This window comes from Ursus maritimus, unplaced genomic scaffold, assembly GCF_017311325.1.
Source record: "Ursus maritimus isolate PB19 unplaced genomic scaffold, ASM1731132v1 scaffold_7, whole genome shotgun sequence".
Lineage (NCBI taxonomy): Eukaryota > Metazoa > Chordata > Mammalia > Carnivora > Ursidae > Ursus > Ursus maritimus.
Genome location: NW_024426885.1, coordinates 46,602,852 through 46,626,136, shown reverse-complemented (window position 1 = coordinate 46,626,136; position 23,285 = coordinate 46,602,852). Strand labels below are relative to the sequence as shown.

Genomic DNA, 23,285 nt, shown 5'->3' with positions numbered 1-23,285 from the left:
AGTTCTGCTATTGTGGACACTGCTGCTATAAACATTGGTGTGCAGGTGCCCCTTTGGATCATTACGTTTGTATCTTTGGGGTAAATACCCAGTAGTGCAATTGCTGGGTCATAGGGTAGCTCTATTTTCAACTTTTTGAGGAACCTCCATCCTGTCTTCCAGAGTGGCTGCACCAGCTTGCATTCCCACCAACAGTGTAGAGGGTTCCCCTTTCTCCGCATCCTCGCCAACATCTGTCATCTCCTGACTTGTTAATTTTAGCCCTTCTGACTGGTGTGAGGTGGTAGCTCATGGTGGGTTTGATTTGTATTTGGGATCTCCGTTTCATTTCTGATTCATCACCACCCTGGCCATAGGGTGCTGACCAGGCTCAAGGCTGGTATTTCTTGAAGTAAAGGGTGGACAGTGGCCTTCTCTCTTGTTTCTTTGCACGTGTTGGGGTAGAGAGAATGATTGGGGCTAAAGACGGGCAACACCTACTCGCAGGCGGAACCACATAGCAGTGGGGACACTGCTGCTCGTTGGCCCACCCTGACTGCTTGTTGGGTCCCCTTTATATGACTGATAACGACAGCTCCCCTCAGAAGCCGGATCTTCAGGGAAGGGACTCTGTGAGAGCCTCCAGCTGCATGTTCCCTACCCTTAACATCAGGTCAGGGGACATTTCAATTCAGAGGCTCTGGTTCTTCAAGCCCCAGTGTTCCAAAGAGCAAGCTGCTCATGAGTAGGGCTTAAACATGGCCCGCTTCCATGACACTGACGTCCATGCAGCCCCAGGAAACTCCATGCGGGTGGTGGCACCCACGGTGTCCTGGAACACTGCGGCTCACAGCTCTGTGCTCCCCCTCCCCATCGCCCCGTGCAGCAGGTGATTAGGCCCTCTGCTGGTTCAGTACTTCAGCAATTTTAGAACAGGAAATTATCCCCCATTCCTGCCTTAGCGACTTAATCAGGAAAGGTGAAACAATTTGGACATCCCTACTTGCTAAGATTAGGAGGATGCTAGGACCGTCCCCTCCCCGACCCCCATGGAAAGGATCATTTCCACTATGGAAGTACACATGTCACTGAAGGTGAGTCAGCCTCCTTTCCCCTTCTTTAGTCCTCCTTATACTGAACAAAGGAAGAATTACTAAGCCACCCATGGTGAACAGCCCTCTCCTTGCAGGTTCCATGGTGTTGGTTCCTCAGATATCTCTCCAACCTTACATGAGGTTGGATGAGGCACATAGACCCTCCTATTCTCACCTGTGGGTTCTAGATGCCAGTACACAGGTGTGGGGAATGACTTAACTCAGGCTTGGCCCCCTTTTGATGTTAACAGACCATAGAAAATGCTAAAAAGAAAATCGTGATAAATTCAATACCCATTTACCCATTTACAATTAAAATGAATCTCAGCAAACTAGGAAAAAGAGAGCACTTCTTTACCTTGATAGAAGATATCTATCAAAAAACAAAAAGGTATCGATCAGAAACAAGCAACATTTTCTTTTCTTTTTTTTTTTTTAAGATTTTATTTATTTATTCGACAGAGAGAGAGACAGCCAGCGAGAGAGGGAACACAAGCAGGGGGAGTGGGAGAGGAAGAAGCAGGCTCATAGCAGAGGAGCCTGATGTGGGGCTCGATCCCATAACGCCGGGATCACGCCCTGAGCCGAAGGCAGACGCTTAACCGCTGTGCCACCCAGGCGCCCCCCCCTTTTTTTTTATTAATTCTTTTTTTTTTAAGATTTTATTTATTTATTTGACAGAGACAGCCAGTGAGAGAGGGAACACAAGCAGGGGGAGTGGGAGAGGAAGAAGCAGGCTCTCCCCAGAGAAGCCTGATGTGGGGCTCGATTCCAGAACGCTGGGATCACGCCCTGAGCCGAAGGCAGACGCTTAACGACTGCGCCACCCAGGTGCCCCTACAAGCAACATTTTCAATGGTGAAATATTCAATGGAGAAACCATATTCAATGGCTCCCATTATACTCTTTGTACCCAAAAAGATATGTATCGAGGGTCTTCAACAATGTATAGGGGCTCTCGGCCCGTATAAAGAGATAAGAATGACATATAAGAAATATAAATATTTTAAGGAACAGGCAAAATTTCTGTCATTTGTAAATTCAATCATAGACAATATTTACAATATATAAGAGAATCAATTATACTGGAAATATTGGGGGGGAAATGAGAATCCCAAAAGATGGTTGTATATAAGATAACAAAAAAATCAATAGTTTCCTTATAAGCCAGGGATGATTAGTTTAAAGGGATAAAAATGATACAGTAACCATAGCAAATAAAACCATAAAGTAAATAAAAGTAAAATGAATAAGAAATGAGAAGACATCAATTATCAAAGGCTTAGATTGCTTACCTATAAAACAGTGAAAATACCCTTCCCGTTTTTGCTCTTTTGCATTTTGGGGAAGGCTCAGTAATGTGTATGCTGGGCCCTAAGCACACGTGGCAGGGTGGCCAGATTGAAACTTCACATTTGAGAAAGTGGAGAAATATTCCTGCTCATTCCCAAGGTTTGTGGGACTTGAGCCGGAGCTTCCTTTTGTCCAAGAAAAGAAGTATACGCAGCGAGGGAGAGCATTTGAAGATGTAACGGTGGGGGACCTTTCTGGAGGTGGGACACGTACGTGCCCATTGCCTCCTCAAGCAAGGAGAGACATGGTCTTACTCCCACACATCCCTGGGGCATGGGGACTGGACCCCTTCCATGCGGACCTGAGACTCAGGGGGCTCACAGAGGCTGGGACAGAGCCCTGGATGCCACCACCTTTGGGCTACGGAAAACATTCAGGTGGCTAAATGGAAAACGGAAGGCATGATATTACCACCCACAACAGAGCCATGTGGAGTTAGCTCGGGAGTTATCGTAATGCCGGCCATCAACACAGATGCTGTTCTTCCAGATGTTTTCTGTGGCTTGCCATACGTCTGTACAGCTTAGGGTGGAAAGCAGGTTGCCCCTCCCACCCAACAAAGAAGGCATTACCTGAGATCGAATTTTCCATTTTTCAGGTAAGTGGGGGCTCAGAGCCAGAGTTAATTTGATTTCTAGAAGTGCAGGAATGTCTTGTTTCATGAAACCAAAGCAATGAAAACTCATGCCAGCGCAGTCATGATTTATTACACTTGAATCACCTCTGTCCGGTAAGAGGCCAGGTGGTTATGAGCATGAATTTCAGGTCCAGGTAGATAGGTTTGAATACAGCTTCTGCCGCTTGCCCCAAGCAATACAATTCAAGACATTTAACTTCTCTAAGTTTGTGTCCTCATAGAAACATGGGGGGAAATCAGGCTGGGCCCATGGCGTTGTGTAAAGATTAAATCATACTCCGTAAGACGTATTAGAAGTGCTTGGCAAGGTTCTGGGCACAGAGACTTGGCACATACGCTATTTATATGCTCAATCAACAGCCAGTGGTGTGGTGAGGGGTGTGAACACCCCACTGAGATCCAAAATGGGGTGGGGACACGTCCATCAGCCGGAAGTTACTTGGATTATGTCTGGGGTCGGGGGTGAGATCTTCCCTAGGGGTGTAGACTGGCTGCTTTTCGGTCAGGGCGTTGAGAGGCAACCCAAGACTCAAGGCAATTATTAGGGTTAGGTTGACCTCCAGCATGCCGAGGCACCACCCGGCCCTCTGACTTCACGGAGACACCCACCGGGTGTGCCGTCAGAGGCTCCAGGCTGCCAGATCACCCCAAATGCGTCCTTAGCTCCACACAGGTGGAATTCCCCAGAGGTCCCCCCCTTCTATCATTGTGCTTGACCAGAACTGCCGAATCTGGTTGAGGCTGGGCAGCGGGTGGTCTGCAGAGTGAGAGGACAGCGGCCAGGAAGCAGGCACCTTGTATGTGATTTTGGAGGGAACTTCCAACCCAGGACCTCACTGCTGCCATCTAGCAAGGAAGGAACCCGACAAGAGGAGGAAGAAGGAAGTTTCCGACTCTTGCCCAAGGGCAAAGTTGACAGTGGCGCCTGGAGGGCAGGGCTGAGAGGGGGCTGGGGTGGGGGGACATGTCAGACTGATTCCCGGTTCATGATGGGGGTGAGGATTCAGGGCCTGCCCAGGGAGCGGAGTGGCTAAGAATGCCTCCCTCTCTAAGGGCCGCGAATACATTTTGCAGGGAAGGAGCTGTAGCATCTCAGAGATGAGCCGCATCCTCCGGCTAGAGGCTGGACGGCAAGCAGGGCCCTATCTGTCTGGGGCTGGGGCCTGCTCAGAACTCACAGATGGCCAGCCGGTACTGAAGGCAGTTTTTGTCATTCCACTGCCCATCCGTGTACATCTCCACACACTTCTCCTTGCCCCACCCCCTGGGCTCCCCTGGGTACCAGTTGGTGTAATTCACAGGGGCCCCGTCCATGTAGAGGAAGTCTCCAGCGTCGGGGCCCTCCATCAGGCCCAGGTAGGCGTAAGTGTTGTACTTCTTCACGATGCTTGCAATGGCTTCATTCTCTTCTGGGCTGGTCGGGACAGCGATGCTGCCCCCTGCTCTGGCACATAACTCTTGAATGTTCTCAAAATTAACTGACTGCCCGTTGGTGCAGAAGACCTTCTCTCCCACTACCAGCATGGACTCCTGCATGCTGAGGACTGGAGCAGAGGAACCCAGTCAGGCCACCGACCACTCCGGCTCGAAGTCCCTGTCTCTCGCTCGAGCTCCCTGTCTTAGTGCTCTCTCTGCCTCTCCTCCCCTGCCAACCCGAGTCTTCCTCAATACCCCTCCCTGCTCTCATCATTCCATGCATTCGTTCACCCATTGCACAATTACTGATTGACCATTGATGATGTGCCAGAAACTGCCATTTCCTGAGATTCAATAGAAAGCAAGATACGCAGAGAACTTACACTCCCCTGACATAGGGAGCTGATCTGTGTCTTCCTCTGTCTGCTCGGGGCCATTCAAAGACATCAGGAAAGGGAAGTATCGTTCTTTTTCCCCCAAGACCTGCACAGCCATGCCTGCTTGTCAAGTCTCGAGGTTCTGGAGCCCGACGTTGGGAATGGAGGGAACTTAGGGGAAACCCTCTGTGCTATAAGGCCCTGGGGAAGCCCCTTACCTCCCATGACCTGCAGGATTTGATGTCTGAAGTTGTAGAGTGTGGTTTGGAGCTCCTCATCTAAAGAAGCTGGAAGCCCTGTGAAGAGATTCGCACCCAAGATCAGGGGCAAGCCAACCAAGATCCCCACTTGTGGCCAGCCTGGCCTGATGGCGGCTGCAAGCCTGGCATTCTGCCCTTTACTTGTCCGTACCCACTACTCAGGCCCTGGGGTGTGTCTCCACACGGCCTGCACCCTTGTTCTTCAATGCAGCCCTGCACCTGCTGAGCCCCCACCTGCCCTTCGTTCTTGCCCTGTCCTTTAGGGGCTCTGTCTGCCCACTCCTGTGGGGTTTTCTGGTTTGAGGGCAAGGTCCCCTCCCGCTCCCTCCACCAAAGACAAAAACTCTACCCGTCCTTTTCTCTCTGGCCCGGCTGAGCCATGGAATCATTTACCTGCCTGGCGGAACAGGCTTTCACCGTGGTCTCTACCCCCGATCCTGATCCATCATCCTCCCTCAACCCCACTCCTCCCCCCTGCCACCCAGCAGCTCAGTCAATAGTGGGCAGCTGTCCGGGAAGCAGGATTTCAAACCCTGAAGCAGGAAGTTGCTTTGACGGAGAGGTACAGCACGTGGTTCTCTCCGCGCGCTCCTCATTGACCTTGGTCACCGCTCCAAGCTCTGGGGTTCCCCTCTGTACGTGGGGCTCCCATGCCCATCATCTGCCTAGACCCCACAGAAGCCCGTACACCTTTCAGAATATCCCCAGTGCCTCAGCCCCAGGAAGTGCCCTCCTGCCTCCCGGCACCATCCGCATCCCACACCTGACGCCCTGCGTGTGCCCATCAGCTCTCATGACACGTGGAGTGCTTCCGACACCCACCAGCCCTCACCGTGGCCCACTACCCAGGCGTCTCTGACTCCTCTCCTCGGCCTCGTCTTCTCTCACTTAGGCTGAGCAGGACGCCTGTGGGGACCTCCATGGTTCTGTCTGACCCTCCGCCATCCCTCATGTAACTGGTCACATGGGCTCTGTGCCCGTGTTGCTGCCGCCCCGCTTGCCCCGTCCTGCTCACCTGGAGGGCCCCTCTCACCAGGCTCCCCCTTTTCTCCACGCTCTCCAGCAACGCCGGGGGCTCCGGTCATCCCCTCAGGCCCAGGACAGCCTGGCATTCCTCCAGGGGGACCCATGGGGCCTGCAGAGAGAAGGGGACATGGATGTGGTATTTATCACCCACAGCAGGGCTGGGGCTGATGTGAAGGGACCTCCCTTATCCGCTGAGCTGACTCACCTGTCACCCCGTGGGCACTTTGAGGGTAACCTCTCCAGGGCTGCTCTAGCCTGAGGCCCCCAGGCAACCCCCACCACGCCCCGCCATCCTGCTGACCATGGGACCCAGCCCAGAGCCTTGGACAGGTGGGCCTCCCAGAAACAGGCCACTGTCCCTCAGCTGAGGGTAGGGTCTCAGGCAGTACCTGGAGGCCCAGGGTCTCCTTTGACACCATCTCTCCCATCTCTGCCCGGCAAGCCATGGGATCCAGGAGTGCCCGGGATGCCGGGGCTGCCAATGCAGACATCCTTCATATTGGACTCCATGCCGGAAACCATCAGCAAGGTGAGGGTGAGGGCCACAGAGCGCAGCAACATGGCTTCTGTCCCAGAGACTCCTCCTGCAGAAAGAACGCTATTGGCTCATCCAAAGCGTCTGCAGAGGTTTTCCCCTGCTGTGCTTTGTCAAGATTCAGGCACTTGGCTGAGCGTGAGGGCCGGGGCAGGTGTGGACAGGACTTTGGGAAAGACCCAGCTTGTCCTTGGAAACTCCTGGCATCATCCGTGGTCTCATGATCCACCTCTGTGGCTGGAGGTGGTGTGGTACGAGGGCTGGGGAGGAGGACCTGGACAGTCAGAGGGCCTGGCTTCTGATGCAGTCTCTGTTCACACCTCGAGGTGTGACCATGGGAACTCACGTCACCTGTCTTGTCTTCTGTGCCCTGGAGGCCATCCTGACCTGTCCCTCCCAGGCTGTTGGGAGGGGGGATGGCAACACTCCCTCCCTCTGTCCTCACACTCTCAGCTACCCTCCTTGCGGGGCCTAAGGGACCATGTTCCTGAGGATAAATAAGAGATGACCAGGACAAACAATGGGGTTCCCCTCCCCACTGCTGGGATGTCCCCTTCCTCTTGATAGGCTGTCCTCTTCCTCACTGGCAGGCCCTACTGAGTCCCTAGGCAGAGTGGGCCTGGCCGAGGAGCACGGGGGAGAACGAGGGTATTTGCAAGCCCACCTTTCTGCATCCATAGTTATGATTCTGGGAACAACCCCCAGTGGTACACGGGGAGTCCCCCTCCTTCCCAGTCTGGCCCTTAGTTATGCCTGTGACCGCTGGGCTGGCTCTCACTGCCTGCAACCCAGGCCCTGGGTAAGGCCACAGGGATGGGGCTGAACTCACCCATACACACAGAGCCCCTGTGGATCTCTGCCTTCAGGTCGGAGTGGAGAGGCGGGCAGCACCATTTATATGCACGCAGGCTACCAGGCTTCCTCTCCACCCACCTGTCACAAGGGCCTCTCTCTGGGAAGGGGCCGGTCAGGAAGCAGCTGCCTTGTTTACACAGCAACTTTCCCTCACGGAGCACTCAGGTGGAGGGGTACTTAGGATACCTGCTAACATCTCAGGGGGTGGGACACTCCCCCCCGCCCCCGCCAGCTTTCCCAGCAGTGACGGATGAGAGCCCTTCCCAGGCACCCTTGGAGGCATGCGGCAAAGGGAGACTTGTCCCCCTTGGACCTCGACCCAGTCCTGGCTGGTGACGTGTTCACAGTACCACCATCACCATCCCCCAGATGCCCACCAGCACGAGAGAACACAGCAGGCTGCGCTCTTTCCCCAGGGGAGCAAGGAGGCCGATCAGCCCCAGACAGGGATGTCTCCATGTGACCCCTTCCTGGGGCCCTTCCAGCTCCACAGCCTCTTCGGCTCTGGGAGGGGGGCCATCTGGTTCCAGGCAGCACAGAGGCCACGGCTTAGGAGGGGGGTGGTCAGGTGGAGCTAGGACAAACTGCGTCCTGGGACACGTCTCACCCCTGAGCTGCCCACCGCCATCCCCTCCCCGGCCTCCCGGCTCCTGCTTCTGGAGCCCATGGTGACGTTGGCGGGCACATGGTTCAGAGTCACAGGCAAGCCCTTTGCATGTTCCCCGTTCCCCTGCTCTGGCAGGCTCAGTGGTAGGCTCAAGTGCTCATTGGGTACGTGTGGCTGGTGACTGCAGTGCTGGACAGCATAAGTCTCCGTCTGGGGCAGGGCACCCACCGTGTTGACCAAGACTTGGGAGATCGTAGCCCCTTGACTTGGGAGATCTTGAAGTCACCACATAGACTGACGGAGGAAGGAGGTGGCTAGCTACTGAGTAACTAATGGAAGGGACTCGAGTGGATAGCGGTTCTTTCCCCCGACAGCTATTCCCTTTCTCAAAGAACCTGGCACAATCGGGGGGGGGGGGGGGCACCCTCAGCTCCAAATTACTGTTGTCAAGAACCTCTTTTAAAACCCAGACACCTCCCCCCATCTTCCACCACACACACCTTCCTCCTCTGAGATCAGCTTCTAGAATATTTGATTGAATGAAACCTTGCCATCTGTTGTCCGCTCTGGAGTGAAAGACATGGAAGTCCCCAGCAAGGAACCTAGGAATGCGCCGAAGCACAGGGATGAGCCCTTCACGGGTGCTGAGGAAGAAAACAGAACGCGGTGAATGCACAAAATCTGCGTTCTCTCTGGGCACGAGAGCTGGCCCGTCCAAACCGAGCTGGGCCCCAAGTGTAAAACACACACCAAACTTTGAAGATCTAATAATAAGAAGAAAAAAATGCATGAAAAATACGTGATTTACGATCATTTTATATGGGTTATACACTCAAACGATACTATTTTGAAAGTAGTGAGTTAAATAGCATTAAATTTCATGTGTTTTTTCAAATATGTTTCCATGTGGATAGCAGAAAATGTTAAATTCTATCCATGGTTTGTATTCATTTCCAGTAGTGACTTTCTAAAATCTCGGCAGCCCGGGCAGCACCGTGGACTCATGGCCACCTGCGGAGGATGGGTGTGTGCTGAGAATGCGAGCAGCTTCCCTGGATTTTATTCGGAAGGACAACTGAGCTCATTGCATCAGAGGTGGGAGTAACCAGATAAACACTCATTTTAAATTACTGTGCCCCTGTCCATATCACCAGTGACCGGCCGGTGATGAGTCAGTGGGCAGTGGCCAGGCCTCCGGGCACGGGCCATCAGCATCACCTCACGTCGGGCCGTGGCCCCCTTTCCTGGAGCTCTGCCCTCACTTGACTCCCTGACGCAGACTCCCCGAGCCTCCAGTCCACTGGCCACTCCCTCGTGCACTCCTGGTACCCTTGGCTGGCCCTCCCTCACCCCTCGGACCCTTCATACTGAGAGCACCACCCCACAGCTGGAGGCCTCCCTCCGAGGCCCGAAGTGGGGCATCTCCCGGCACAGGGTCCCTCGGGCCACCAGCCGGGTCAGCATCTGGAGTCCACCTCGGCCAAGCCCCCTTTCCCTCACCAGGGGAAGAGAGAAAGAAAGCATCGAGGACAGAGTGTAACAGCCCCACATGGCTGCCACCCAGGATGTTCACGGGGGCAGCTCTGACGCCCGGTCGGAGACCCCGCTGCTGTCGCCACCCTCCCAAGCCCGGTGGCCTCAGGGACAGCGTGTTTAACATCTCCCTGGCTGCTCTGGCCCAGCCTCTGGGGTCACATCCCAAGGGCCTACCTTAAAGGAAATCATCTTCTAAGGAAGAGTCACCTCTTTTTTTTGCTGTACTCACAATTCAAGGACCTGTGGGAAACAGTCAAGTGAGGGCCAGACATTAGATTTCGAGAAGGCTTGACCATTTCCACCACTCTCATTCCCAAATACAGCCTGGTCCTGTGCCACCCAACCTCCTAGACCAGATGGCCTTCATCTGTGCGGTTGTCCACACTTCCACCAGTGTTTCTCAAGTACCTGCCAGTTCCAGCCTGGGTGCAAAAAGCCACAGGAGGGAGGGGGCAGCAGAACGGGACAAAGACAAAGACACGGGGGGTTGTGCATGGAGACAGGCTGTGCATGGGGACAGAGTAGGCTCTGGAGAAGAAAGCAGCCCTTGGGCACGACCCTAAGCCTCATGGAGACTCAGACCCTCATGTCTAAAGTGGCAGCAGCCAGACTACACCTCACTGGGCTGAAGGGGTGTTTAATGGTGAAGATTCCGGTCGAGACCCTGCCAGAGCGACTGGTGTGGGGAAGTCTAACTCACAGGCCCAAAGCGACAGGGACCGTGTCCCCACACACCTGCCCGAGGGTCGCCCTCTGCTTGGGGGGGGGGGGCGGGGAGCAGGGCTTCCCTGGCATCTGTATTTTTCTGAATCAGGATGTTCTGGGACCACCCGCTGCTGCGTGTTACAGCTGCTTTCCCTTCTACTCATGCCAGAGGGCCTGGGGGTGGGGTGTCAGAGCCGTGAGTCACTGACCCGGGTGGGGGGGGACCACAAAGACTGGGGGCGCCTGGGCAGCTCAGTCAGCTAAGCGTCTGCCTTCAGCTCAGGTCATGATCTCGGAGTGCTGGGATCGAGTCCTGCAACAGGCTCCCTGCTCAGAGGGAAGTCTGCTTCTCCCTCTGACCCTTACCCTCTTGTGCACGCAGTCTCCCTCTCTCTCTCTCTCTCCCTCACTCTCTCTGTCTCAGATAAATAAATAAAATCTTTAAAAAAAAAAGACCCCAGCTTCAAATCAACACTTAACCTGAAACAACTTTGACCCAAAACACCTTGGTTTTCTGGGGGAATGGTGTTAATATAAAACATATGAATATGAATATAGATACAAAAAGCTGAATGCAGGCTTCATAAATGGCCTGAGCCAGAGGCTCTCAGCCCCTGCAGCCTCCGGGCGGGCCCCATCCTCTGCTAGAGCCAGACTCTGCCTCCAAGCAGCACGGCTGTGCCCCCACCTGAGACCTGAGCGGACGCACTGGGCCGTGGGCCCCACACCACGGGGCCAGGAGCCGGGCCTGGAGGGACTTTCAGAGTGGGCCTTTAGGAGTGCAACTAACACAGGTGACCCCTGCAGGGCCCCCAGCCACGAGCCACATGTGCTGCCACCAAAAAGCCTTATCCGGGCAACTCAGCAGCGCTGTCCCTAGGACACGTCCTGTGGGCATGTGTGTTGATGTCTGGGTGACTTTTACGTCTGGGAGCTTACAGGTCGTGTGGAGAACACGTACGTATCCTATCGACTGTGTGTTTGTCCACGTGTGCCTCTGCCTGTGTCGGCACTGGAACAGCTATCTGGCTGGGGGTTGTGTCCAAGTGTGTTTGCGTGTGTGTGTGTGGGTGTGTGTGTGTAACAAAGGATGCCAGCAGGCTACTCTGAGCTTCCCTCTTGCTCAGGAACAATAGAGAGGTCACCTCACTCTATGTGTCATGGGGCCCACAGCCAGCTACAGCCACCTGTGGTCAGGGTGGACAGATCAATCCTGAACAGGGATTATAGAACCCCATGAGTGAGAGGTGGGGACATGGGTTGCCGTCCTCAAACAGTAGGGTCCTGGAGCCTTCGTGCAAGGATTGGCTTCCAAGTCTGCAACTTTCCCCCCCATAAGAGGAGTTAAGTATTTGAGACCCAGACATAACTTTTCCCCGTTCATCAGAGCCTGATGCCAGCCACCTCTTCTCCCCACCCCCGAGGGCCCAGCCATCCCTCCCCCTCTCCCATCAAGGGCACCAGCCGTTATNATACAAGGTGGGGGGGGGGAGGGGGCGCACGGAGGATGCACACACACGCTGAATTCCACCCCATGCTCAGCTGGGGTTCTGCTTCTTACTGATAATGATGACCCTGCCATGGGACTCCGTTTTTATACCTTTATTTTTTGGTTAAGATTTATTTATTTGTTTTAGGGGGAGAAGGGCAGAGGGAGAGAGAGAATCTCAAGCAGACTCCCTGCTGAGTGTGGAGCCCGATGCGGGGTTCGATCCCACAACCCTGAGATCATGACCTGAACCGAAACCAAGAGCCGTTCAGATCCTCATCCGACTGAGCCACCCAGGTGCCAACCTTTAAAATGGGCTTAAAGACAGCTCCTGGCCGACAGACGTTGGCTGCGAGCCCTGCATGGGATAGCAGTCACGTGCATGATCCTGCCCCCTGAGAAAAATAATCCCCTAACAAAGAACAAATGGGAAGCACTCCCTGAGAAAAGAGGGGGCGCAAGCACACCAAAGCCCTGAGAAATCTGTCTCAACAGGACTGTCCTGTTCTAGAGAGATGGAATGTGGGGAAGAGCGTTCTGNCCTCTCACGGGCTCTGAAAGGCCTCTTGTTCCGTGGTGAGGGAGGGGGGTCCCTGAGACCTGAGCCTCATCATCCCCCCTGGAACACACAGAACCCCCAGAAGAAATCCTTTATCCCCCAGGTCGAGTGTGAGCCCACTTTGTCCTCTGGTGTCCTCTGGTGGCAGCATGAAAAACTGCACCCAACGGAAGATGTGCAGACAACTGTCTGGTCATTCATTCCAGCTTCACAGAGGGCTACTTTGTTCAGGCTCCACGACAGACCAGGAGCCACAGTTTGATGCTCTGACTCCCCCAGGGTCTATCCACGTGAATCCTCTCCTGCATCCCCCGCTTTTCACATGTCCTAGTCTGAGAATTTGCCCTGTGTGCCGCCCTCAGTCAGGGTTCTTCCGGCTGTGCCGTATCTGCCCACAGAGGATGGCTCAGTCTTACATCCCTGGAGAAGCGTAGCATCAACCACTGCCCTTTCCCAAGCCACTGCCAGGTACCAGGGTCTAGCTAGACCTTTTCCTCTATCACATGTCTCCCAGACTCACTGGAAGGAAGGGTCCATCTTCACTCCCTATAACAGAGGAGGAAGCAGGCTCAGATGTTCCATAACTCGCCAGAGCTGGCACAGCCTGGAGGTTCTAGAACCTGGTTCAAACATTTGTCCAGCTGACCCCAGAGTATCTGAAGCATGGTTTCTCTGAAGAACCCAGCGCATTCTCTGCTCACAATGCCCATGGCTGTGGATTAAGCCCTGGACAGGCTCTGCCGGGACTGTTACCCTTGTCCAAGCCCCAGGTCCCAGGACTGCTTACCGTATCACCCAGAGGCTCCAGCTTTGCTCTTTGGCCATAATCCACAACCAGCCTTGGACATGCTTGATCCTGGCTCAGCTGGCCTGCTGGGCATACCCCGCCCCCAGTCCCGCAACTGCAGAGCTTGGCACAGGCTGCCCCCAAGGTCCTTGGCACATGTATTGTACAGATGGCGGTGACGCTAGGGCAGCCTCTCCACCCTAGATGAAAAGACTGAGGGCCCCAGTCGCTCAGATTTCTCTCTACCTGGAGAAGTAGGGCAGAGCTGAGAATCCCAGCCTGTGCTCACCTTTGTTGCCTTGAGTAGCTGAGCTCAGTTCAACCATGGCCAGGGCCCTGATAATAAGGAGGCAGTAGCCCTGTTGGGCCCAGACCACCAGGAGTGCCCCTGGGCCCCTCACTCCACACACATGCCCTCCGTGCAATCAGCAGGGCCCAGGCATCCTCTCATCAGCTACTGTTTATGGAGACCATGAAGTAACCTCCACCGTCCTCTTGTCACAGATCAATACTTACTCAAACAGAGGCTTTTCTAAAAAATAAAAACAAATATATAATAGTCAAAATCACATCTGGGGGCGCCTGAGTGGCTCAGCTGGTTGAGTATCCGGCTCTTGGTTTCGGCTCAGGTTGTGATCTCATGGGTGGTGGGATCGAGCCCCGCATTGGGCTCTGCACTCAGTGGGGAGTCTGCTTGAGATTCTCTCTCTCTCTGCCCCTCACCCCACTCTCTCTCGAAAATAAGCGAATAAAATCTTAAACGACCACATTTGAACAAAACAAGAGATTAATTACATGGTGATTCAGGGTTTGCAGCCGCAGGGGCACGCCGCAGGCCCAGTGAAGCCAGGAGGTAGTGCATTTCCGTTTTCTGGACAAGGGAGGACAAGGAGGATGGCGACCCCTCGTGGGGACGAGGAGAACAAAGGCAAGAGAAATGGAGCTAAAATTCAATCTTACAACTTGCAGCCCATTGAAAACACCTGAGACATGCAGAACGTGACATGCCCCCAGGAACTCATGGCTGCCTTAATGTTGATGTTTCATTAGACTAAACACAACTTCAACAATAGCCAGACCTCCAGGTGCTGTAGAAAGACTTTCGGCATACAGAAATTCCTTTGAGACTTCCCTTATCCCTAATCCCCACTAACAAAAAAGTATAGAACCAGTCACTCGTCACAATCGCAGTGCAGCTCTTTCTGCCCACGGGCCCTGTCCCTGTGCCATAATGAAAGGCACCCTTCTGAACCGTGAAATGTCTCAAGAACTCTTCCTTGAACGTCGTGCTCGACAATCCGCATCCGTGGGAAGCCAGCTCCGGGATTCCCCCAGGTTTCCTGGAGGAAAAGGACGGAAGAAAACCCCCTCCTACCATACCCTCCACATGTAAGAGAGAAGCATCAGCAGAGAGAAAGTATTCTGATACTTCTAATGTCTCCGGTGGCTGAATCGCTCTCACACGATAGCATGTTGTTGAAGAAATAGCGAATTAGGTCAACCCATTAAATTTAACTCCTTGTATTTTCTAGACATTATGAGAATAATTTAAGTAACCACTATTGACTAAAATACTGGAAACACAGCTTTTGGGAATGGAGCAAGAACAGGGGCCCCGGGATGGCCTGGCAGCCACAGGGGGGCTCAGTGGCAGGGGGCACCTGCTCCTCGACAGATACCCTGCCTACACCACGAGACGCGCGAGCACCCACGTCTAGAAGCTCTGGTTTCATCACCGTCTTCATTGCTCTTGGGCTCAAGTCCGACCTCCCGTCTGGAGGTGATGGGGTTTCTCTGAACCTCCTATAAATACTCTGAACTAACCACCATGAACTTCTAGTTCAAGGGACGGAATCTGATTCTGAGAAGAAGACACCGTTCTTTCCATGTTTCTTCAAGATCTTTGAACCACTTTTGGTCGCTCCACACCATTTCAGACATACATGTCCAGGACATCAGATAGCTCTGGGCCTTTGTCTCCTTCTATCCCCAGGGCAAAACATTTTTCTAGAACTCATGCGGAACTGCTACCGGCGTGTTCCTCATCTCTCTGGGCACAGTGTCTCTCTGTCACTGGCGGAACAAGTCTGTGAAAAACAAGAGAACGATGACCAGGGCACCTACCACAACACCCTCCACCGTCTCCCACTGAAATCTAGAGAGAGCAAGACTTGGTCTCATGTCGTAACGTCCTTCTGTCACGGAACTCCACAGCATCTCCCGGTTCACTGCTCTAATAGCCTCGCTCTCCGGGCTGACAAAGAGCCCCCGTGGTCACCACGGCCAGCAGGGTCACTACACTGAGGAAACAGGGCTTCTGCCCAGAGCCAAAGCTGCACCTGGTAACCAGGGCGGACCATCATTACAGAGGGACAGAGGGGAGGACAGGAACAGTGAAGTCACACACCCTCCACCCCACCCTGGCCCCTGCACCTTTACTCTGAAACCTCAGCTTCTACAGTCCCAGTGGACCCACCCCATCCTGTGCGCACACCGTTCCCTCCGCCTGGAAAGTCCTTCCTCTCACTGCCGTGTGGTGAGCACACGCCCGCATGTAATCGCGGGACTCCTCGGTCCATGTCCCCAGTGCCCAGGGGACTTGAAAGACAAGGAAGAAGGAAAAGAGGAAGAGAAGGAGGACAAGAGAAAGGGAGGGAGGGAGGGAAGAAGGAAAGACAAAGCCTTCGTTTACCATTCCTTAGAATTCACACATTATTGTTCTCCTCTCTTGCCCGTTGCATCCTAAGGAAAGCTTAAAATTCTTGTCCACGGAAATATCTAAATTACATAATATAAAATATATATAATTTTAAGTATTTAACAAAATAAAGTCAATGAAAATCTACACCCTGATAACATCAGGTGACAACATAACACTTCGTTTTGGACTACAGTGAAAACCCCAACATTTTTTGAAAAGTACCAATAACAGAGAGGATTCTCTATAATTGCCTGTCGATGAAACTAGACACAAGTGAAAAAATTGAAGGACAAAAAACCGTGTGGAAATTTCACAACTCCGTTTTGAGTAAAGTTTGGATCTAGAAGCCACTGGAACCAATGTGCAGCTCAGAAAATTAGAAATGGGAAATGCAACACAAGGAAAGCAAAGAAACAGAAATGAGATCGAAACAAATCAAAATATCTTAGAAGTCAGAAACTCTGAAGGTTTTGTTGCCAAAGTCCAAGAGCTAATTATGTGATGCTCTTCTTTCCTCCCTCCCTCCTGGGAGAATGTGCAGAGCTACCTTTCCGAGCTCGGTACAAGGAGGTGGAGGGAACAGCAGCACCTCTGGGGAGGGGCCCAGCCTCCCTGGAAGTACTGGGGGACAGCCCTGGCCAAGATCCGCCCTCTGCAGCTGTCCTAGGGGTCCCTTAGCTCAAGGATGAAAATAGCCCGCTTAGCCCTAGGTCATCTATAATCGTAAAGAGGCCTCCAGCCCACCCCATCCAACGTCCTGTCAGGACGGAAGCAGGTGCCGGTGGTTGTAGTCAGGAGCCATGGAGGTGAGGGGTGGGGCAGGGGACTCAGGGAGAGGCTGGGAACCCCCTACTCTTCCCAGAGGGACCTCCAGGAAGCCTGGGCAGAGCTGAGGTCCCAAGCTGGCCCTCCTTCTGGAGAACAAGAGCAGTTCATAACTAAGGGGGAGCGTTGGAACTCAGGACCCTCACAACCCTGGGAGGAGCAGCGGGATGTGGCCTGGGGCTGGGTGGGGCCCCTCAGAAGTTACCTCACCTGCCTGGGCCTCGGCTTCCTCCTCTGCAACTTGGGGATCTGAATCGTCCTCTCAGGCTGCCAGGACTGGCTCAGGAGTTGCAGCCATGGCTTGTGAAGACTGGAACTCCTCCCAGCCCCCCGTGTCCCAGGGTCATCCTGTGGGGGCTCCCACAAACACCCCAGAGGTAGCCCCTTCGGCCTGGGTGAGAGGAGGGGAGCCCTGCTTTTAGGTGGACAAGAACAGACCTGGGCTTTTCCGGGAGTCCCCCCACCACCTTCACCCAGATTCAGCACACGCCAGCCTCGCCCTCCTGCCCTCCTCAGCCCAGGGCATGACCACCCGGCCCACCCTGTCATGCACAGCATTCCTACCCTATCTTTGTGGAACCTCTGACCCAAACCAAGGGAACATGACATTTACATTTTCAGAATAAAGAGCCAAAGTTCCCTCCAGAATGTTCGTACCGAGTCATGCTGTATTTGGGAATGCCCCTTTCTTTACACGGATGCCAGGTCTGGAGTTGAAGAATTTTTTAAATTTTCAGCTGTTTGCCTAAATACAATATTGCACTTTTTTAGAAAGTTTTTTTTTTTTAATTTCTTGAAACGTGGAGATGAGCAGCTTTCATTTCTTGTGGTTTTTCTTGTTTCTTCATGACATCTGTTTGCTCCTGTCCTTACAGTTTGTCCATTCATCACTGGGGTTTTATTGTTTCTTATTGATCTGATTCCATTCTACTGAAATTGCAAGTATTTTTCATTCATCATGTCTCTTTAACCTTTGTGTTTTCTCCCCCAATGCACAAAAGTCTCATTTTTATGAAATCAGATTTGGCGAGTTATTTCCCTTACAACTTCTGAGTTTCACATTGTCCTGTGAGAGCCACGTCAAATGGCTCGTGTGCAACTGCCTTATTTTAGGGGACCCTCAGCACCCTCCTTGAAGCAGATTGGTGTTGCAAACACTCCCATTTCCTGGGGTTGTTTTCTGCTTCCCACTGAATTATTTACCTAACCCACATTTTTCTGCCTCTAGGGCTGCCATGAACTGCACCCAGAACACAGCCCCTTTCCTTTACTTCCTCAAAAACTCTCTCAGGAAGGTGTCATGGTAAGAAAGCAGGAGACCTCACAGCCCAGGGACCAGGTGTCTGTCACACTGCTTTTTCCCCGCAGCTTTATTCAGCTCTAATGGACATGTAACATTGTGTAAGTTTAAGGTATACAATGTGCTGATTGAATTCATCCAAATATTGCGAAGTGATCACCACTGTAGTTAATGTCTCCAACACATCCCCTAATTACCATTTCCATGATTGTGGTGAGAACACTTAAGATTTAGTCTCTTAGCAACTTCCAAGGACACGATGCCGTATTCCTGGCTACAATCACCCTGCTGTGCAATAGATCCCTAGAACACACTCATCTTTTAACTGGAAGTTTGTACCATTTGACCAACGTCTCCCCCATTTCCCCCACCCTACAGCTCCTGGCAGCCACTCTTCTGTTTCTACGAGTTTGGTGTTTTACGATTCCACATCAAGTGACATCATAGAGCATTTGTCTTTCTCTGCCTGACTTCAACTTTCTTTTTAAGATTTTATTTATTTATGTGAGAGAGAGTGCCTGAGCGGGAGGAGGGGCAGAGGGAGAGAGAGAGAGAATCTCAAGCAGACTCCCTGCTGAGTGGGGAGCCTGACATGGAGCTCGATCTCACGACCCCAAGATCATGATCTGAGCTGAAGCCAAGAGTTGGATGCTTAACCTACTGAGCCACCCAGGTGCCCCTGCCTGACTTATCTTAGCATAATGCCCTTAAGGTTCATCCAAGTTGATGCAAATGTGTAGGATGTCCTTCTTCCTCATGGCTGAATAATATTCCATTGTATATCTGTACCACATCTTCTTTATCCATTTGTCTGTCGATGGACACTTAAGGTTGTTTCCATATCTTGGCTATTGTGTCACACTGCTTGTTACACTGTGCCTGGGTCACACGTACTCCAGGGAATTTGTCACAGGCAAAATTTCTTCTAAAGTTCTCTCCCCAAGATTTTCACCCCAACCAACCACTGCTGAGAAGCTAATTCTTTCTAATTCTCATTTCCCTACTTCTCCATCCTCTGCCAACTCCAAAACCCCTTTCAGACCAAGCTCCCTCCTCCCCATCCTCAATACACGCCTCCTGAGTGCCTCCCTGCCCAGGGTCACCTTCCTCTGGCATCTCTGTGGAAAATAGGGTTTGTCATCTTGTCATCCCACATCCACATCTCGTGTTGAAAAATTAAAATGCCAAGTGACTATCATAGACATCTTCACATGGGGCGCCTGGGTGGCTCAGTGGGTTAAGCGTCTGCCTTCGACTCAGGTCATGATCACAGCGTCCTGGAATCAAGTCCCACATCAGGCTCCCTGCTTCTCCCTCTCCTGCTTCCCCTGTGTGTGCTCTCTGTCCAATAATAAACAAAATCTTAAACAAAAATAAAAAAGAAGTCCTCACAGTCACAGCACTACACTTTAAGGAGTGCTTTAAAAAAAAGTTTTGTTGGATAATTGTAATTTATATCTCTGGGCACCTGAGCCTGGTACAGAACCAGCCAGAGGGCAAGTAGGATTCTCATTTCTTCCAAAATCCCTTTGCTAAGGTGGGGCTCAGGGTGCAGGAGAGATGGACACACCTAGAATCCATTCTCTGCTAGACCTACATTGAGCTCCCCCTCTGTGCCGAGCCCCGCCCTGGATCCAGGTATGAAGTGACAAATGGAAAGACAAGGTAAAACCTCAAGAATTCTCAGTCCTGTGGGGGCAACAGGTATGAACAAGCAAGTACTGACATCCATAAAGCATGACAGCCTTTGAAACCTGGTAGGAGATAAAGATGGCGGTGGGCGTAATTCATGGAGGGTGTTTGAGAGTGTCTTTCTGGAGAGTGACTTGTAAACTGCAGTTGGAAGGACTTAGAGGTACCACTATGTGATGAGAAGGGAGGCTGTGTAGGTGTGAAAGGAATCATGAGGGGGGTGGGCCCCAAGGAGGTTTAAACAAGGAAATACATATTTACACATTGTGTTAGACTCTGAACAAGATACTAAAAATGGGAGTACAAATGGGAGGTTACCAAGGAAGGGGCTTTTCAGAAGACAGAACTTTCATCTGAAACGTATGGGATGAGATGAAGATTCCATTTAAAGACAGGAGAAGGGAGTCACAGCTAGAATGGCATGTGCAATGAATTCATCCAAATATTGCGAAGTGATCACCACTGTAGTTAATGTCTCCAACACATCCCCTAATTACCATTTCCATGATTGTGGTGAGAACACTTAAGATTTAGTCTCTTAGCAACTTCCAAGGACACGATGCCGTATTCCTGGCTACAATCACCCTGCTGTGCAATAGATCCCTAGAACACACTCATCTTTTAACTGGAAGTTTGTACCATTTGACCAACGTCTCCCCCATTTCCCCCACCCTACAGCTCCTGGCAGCCACTCTTCTGTTTCTACGAGTTTGGTGTTTTACGATTCCACATCAAGTGACATCATAGAGCATTTGTCTTTCTCTGCCTGACTTCAACTTTCTTTTTAAGATTTTATTTATTTATGTGAGAGAGAGTGCCTGAGCGGGAGGAGGGGCAGAGGGAGAGAGAGAGAGAATCTCAAGCAGACTCCCTGCTGAGTGGATGGAGCTCGATCTCACGACCCCAAGATCATGATCTGAGCTGAAGCCAAGAGTTGGATGCTTAACCTACTGAGCCACCCAGGTGCCCCTGCCTGACTTATCTTAGCATAATGCCCTTAAGGTTCATCCAAGTTGATGCAAATGTGTAGGATGTCCTTCTTCCTCATGGCTGAATAATATTCCATTGTATATCTGTACCACATCTTCTTTATCCATTTGTCTGTCGATGGACACTTAAGGTTGTTTCCATATCTTGGCTATTGTGTCACACTGCTTGTTACACTGTGCCTGGGTCACACGTACTCCAGGGAATTTGTCACAGGCAAAATTTCTTCTAAAGTTCTCTCCCCAAGATTTTCACCCCAACCAACCACTGCTGAGAAGCTAATTCTTTCTAATTCTCATTTCCCTACTTCTCCATCCTCTGCCAACTCCAAAACCCCTTTCAGACCAAGCTCCCTCTTCCCCATCCTCAATACACGCCTCCTGAGTGCCTCCCTGCCCAGGGTCACCTTCCTCTGGCATCTCTGTGGAAAATAGGGTTTGTCATCTTGTCATCCCACATCCACATCTCGTGTTGAAAAATTAAAATGCCAAGTGACTATCATAGAAGTCTTCACATGGGGCACCTGGGTGGCTCAGTGGGTTAAGCGTCTGCCTTCGACTCAGGTCATGATCACAGCGTCCTGGAATCAAGTCCCACATCAGGCTCCCTGCTTCTCCCTCTCCTGCTTCCCCTGTGTGTGCTCTCTGTCCAATAATAAACAAAATCTTAAACAAAAATAAAAAAGAAGTCCTCACAGTCACAGCACTACACTTTAAGGAGTGCTTTAAAAAAAAGTTTTGTTGGATAATTGTAATTTATATCTCTGGGCACCTGAGCCTGGTACAGAACCAGCCAGAGGGCAAGTAGGATTCTCATTTCTTCCAAAATCCCTTTGCTAAGGTGGGGCTCAGGGTGCAGGAGAGATGGACACACCTAGAATCCATTCTCTGCTAGACCTACATTGAGCTCCCCCTCTGTGCCGAGCCCCGCCCTGGATCCAGGTATGAAGTGACAAATGGAAAGACAAGGTAAAACCTCAAGAATTCTCAGTCCTGTGGGGGCAACAGGTATGAACAAGCAAGTACTGACATCCATAAAGCATGACAGCCTTTGAAACCTGGTAGGAGATAAAGATGGCGGTGGGCGTAATTCATGGAGGGTGTTTGAGAGTGTCTTTCTGGAGAGTGACTTGTAAACTGCAGTTGGAAGGACTTAGAGGTACCACTATGTGATGAGAAGGGAGGCTGTGTAGGTGTGAAAGGAATCATGAGGGGGGTGGGCCCCAAGGAGGTTTAAACAAGGAAATACATATTTACACATTGTGTTAGACTCTGAACAAGATACTAAAAATGGGAGTACAAATGGGAGGTTACCAAGGAAGGGGCTTTTCAGAAGACAGAACTTTCATCTGAAACGTATGGGATGAGATGAAGATTCCATTTAAAGACAGGAGAAGGGAGTCACAGCTAGAATGGCATGTGCAAAGGTCCTGAGGTGAGAATGAGCTGGGTCTGTTCCAGGAAGCCATAGAAGCTGGGGAGTCTGGACTGTGGTGGTGGGGAGTGGAGCCCAGAATGAGGGCGGGCAGAGCGACACTGGGCAGGTACGTGGAACAGTGACAGCTTAGTCATGCACACTGAACTTTATTCAGCATGTATTAGAGGTACCAATGGATTACAAGTTAGGGTGAGGGATATGGCTGTATTTACATCTTCTTAATGCCTCTCCTTTTCCCAGCCGCCACCCACTTCCACACGCTGAAGTCACTGGACCCCTGAAGCCTCCCTTTGGCTTTCTCCGCCTCGCTGCTGCATTCCCAGGTCTCTGCCGCAATTCTGCCCTTCCCGGCACCGGACCAGCCCGTCTCAAAGCCTCCTCACGTGGCTTCCCCTCAGCCGGGACCTGGATGCTTCTCTGGATGGGGTCCTCTCCCCACAGCCTGCTTGTAGGACACAGTGCAGGAAGTCCCCCCCCACCCCCCGCTGCACCCACCCTCAGGACTGCCTTTCCGGGGGCTTCTGCTCCCAGTCTGCTAATACAAATGTCACCTGTTAGTTCTCCTCACACGGTGTGTGAAGGGAGATGTGCTCCTTTAAAGCCGTTTACAGGTCTGGCTCATCTCTCTGCAGGCCACAACCCTCCTTCACTCCCTTCATTTGACTTCAGTGATTCAGCCAATGACAACACGGCCCGAGCGCCCCCCTCAGGACAGTCTAGCTGCGGATAATTCTCAGGGAGGGCAGACCAGGGCCCCAGGGCGGTAGCTCCCGGTGATGGAGAGTGCGCACCTGGGAGACTGGGGAGGCACTTGCCAGCGGCGTGCCTGGGTCACGTTCCTCACTCTCTGGGCCTCAGGTTCTCCCCCGTGAAACTCAGTGGAGTGTGGTGGGGAATAAATACGGAAACGTGGTGACAACGCAGTCGCTGGTGGATGAGGAAGCCTTACTCTGTGCTGGAGAAGCCCACGCAGACAGGACCGGGGGGCCCTGGGTGGGGGAACACAAAGCAGGGGGTCCCCCCTTTGCTGGGGGCTGGGGGGTGCTCCTCAGAGGTGCGGTGTCTGGAGGTTTGCAGACAAAAACTAAGCATAGAGTAGTTGTTCCTTCAGTTTGATTCACTGAAGGA

At 52.1% G+C, this 23,285-nt stretch overlaps 1 protein-coding gene across 1 annotated transcript; it reads right to left on the bottom strand.

Annotated features, from left to right (window-relative positions):
* Positions 1-3,940: 3,940 nt before the first annotated feature.
* LOC103667863 (pulmonary surfactant-associated protein A) lies at positions 3,941-6,724 on the bottom strand. The gene is made up of 4 exons (XM_008696103.2): positions 6,532-6,724; positions 6,132-6,251; positions 5,075-5,152; positions 3,941-4,607 (listed from the first exon to the last, which is right to left on the bottom strand). Exons 1-4 carry the CDS (start codon positions 6,701-6,703, stop codon positions 4,231-4,233), a joined length of 747 nt encoding a protein of 248 aa, XP_008694325.1. The 5' UTR covers positions 6,704-6,724; the 3' UTR covers positions 3,941-4,230.
* Between the last annotated feature and the right edge of the window lie 16,561 nt (positions 6,725-23,285).

Excerpts from the sequence above, each read along its gene's own strand:
- LOC103667863 (XM_008696103.2), bottom strand. The coding sequence starts at position 6,703 with ATGTTGCTGCGCTCTGTGGCCCTCACCCTCACCTTGCTGATGGTTTCC. Across the intron at positions 6,252-6,531 it reads AGGAGACCCTGGGCCTCCAG|GCCCCATGGGTCCCCCTGGA; the intron begins GTACTGCCTGAG and ends TTCTCTCTGCAG. Across the intron at positions 4,608-5,074 it reads AATCCTGCAGGTCATGGGAG|TCCTCAGCATGCAGGAGTCC; the intron begins GTAAGGGGCTTC and ends CCTCTGCTCCAG.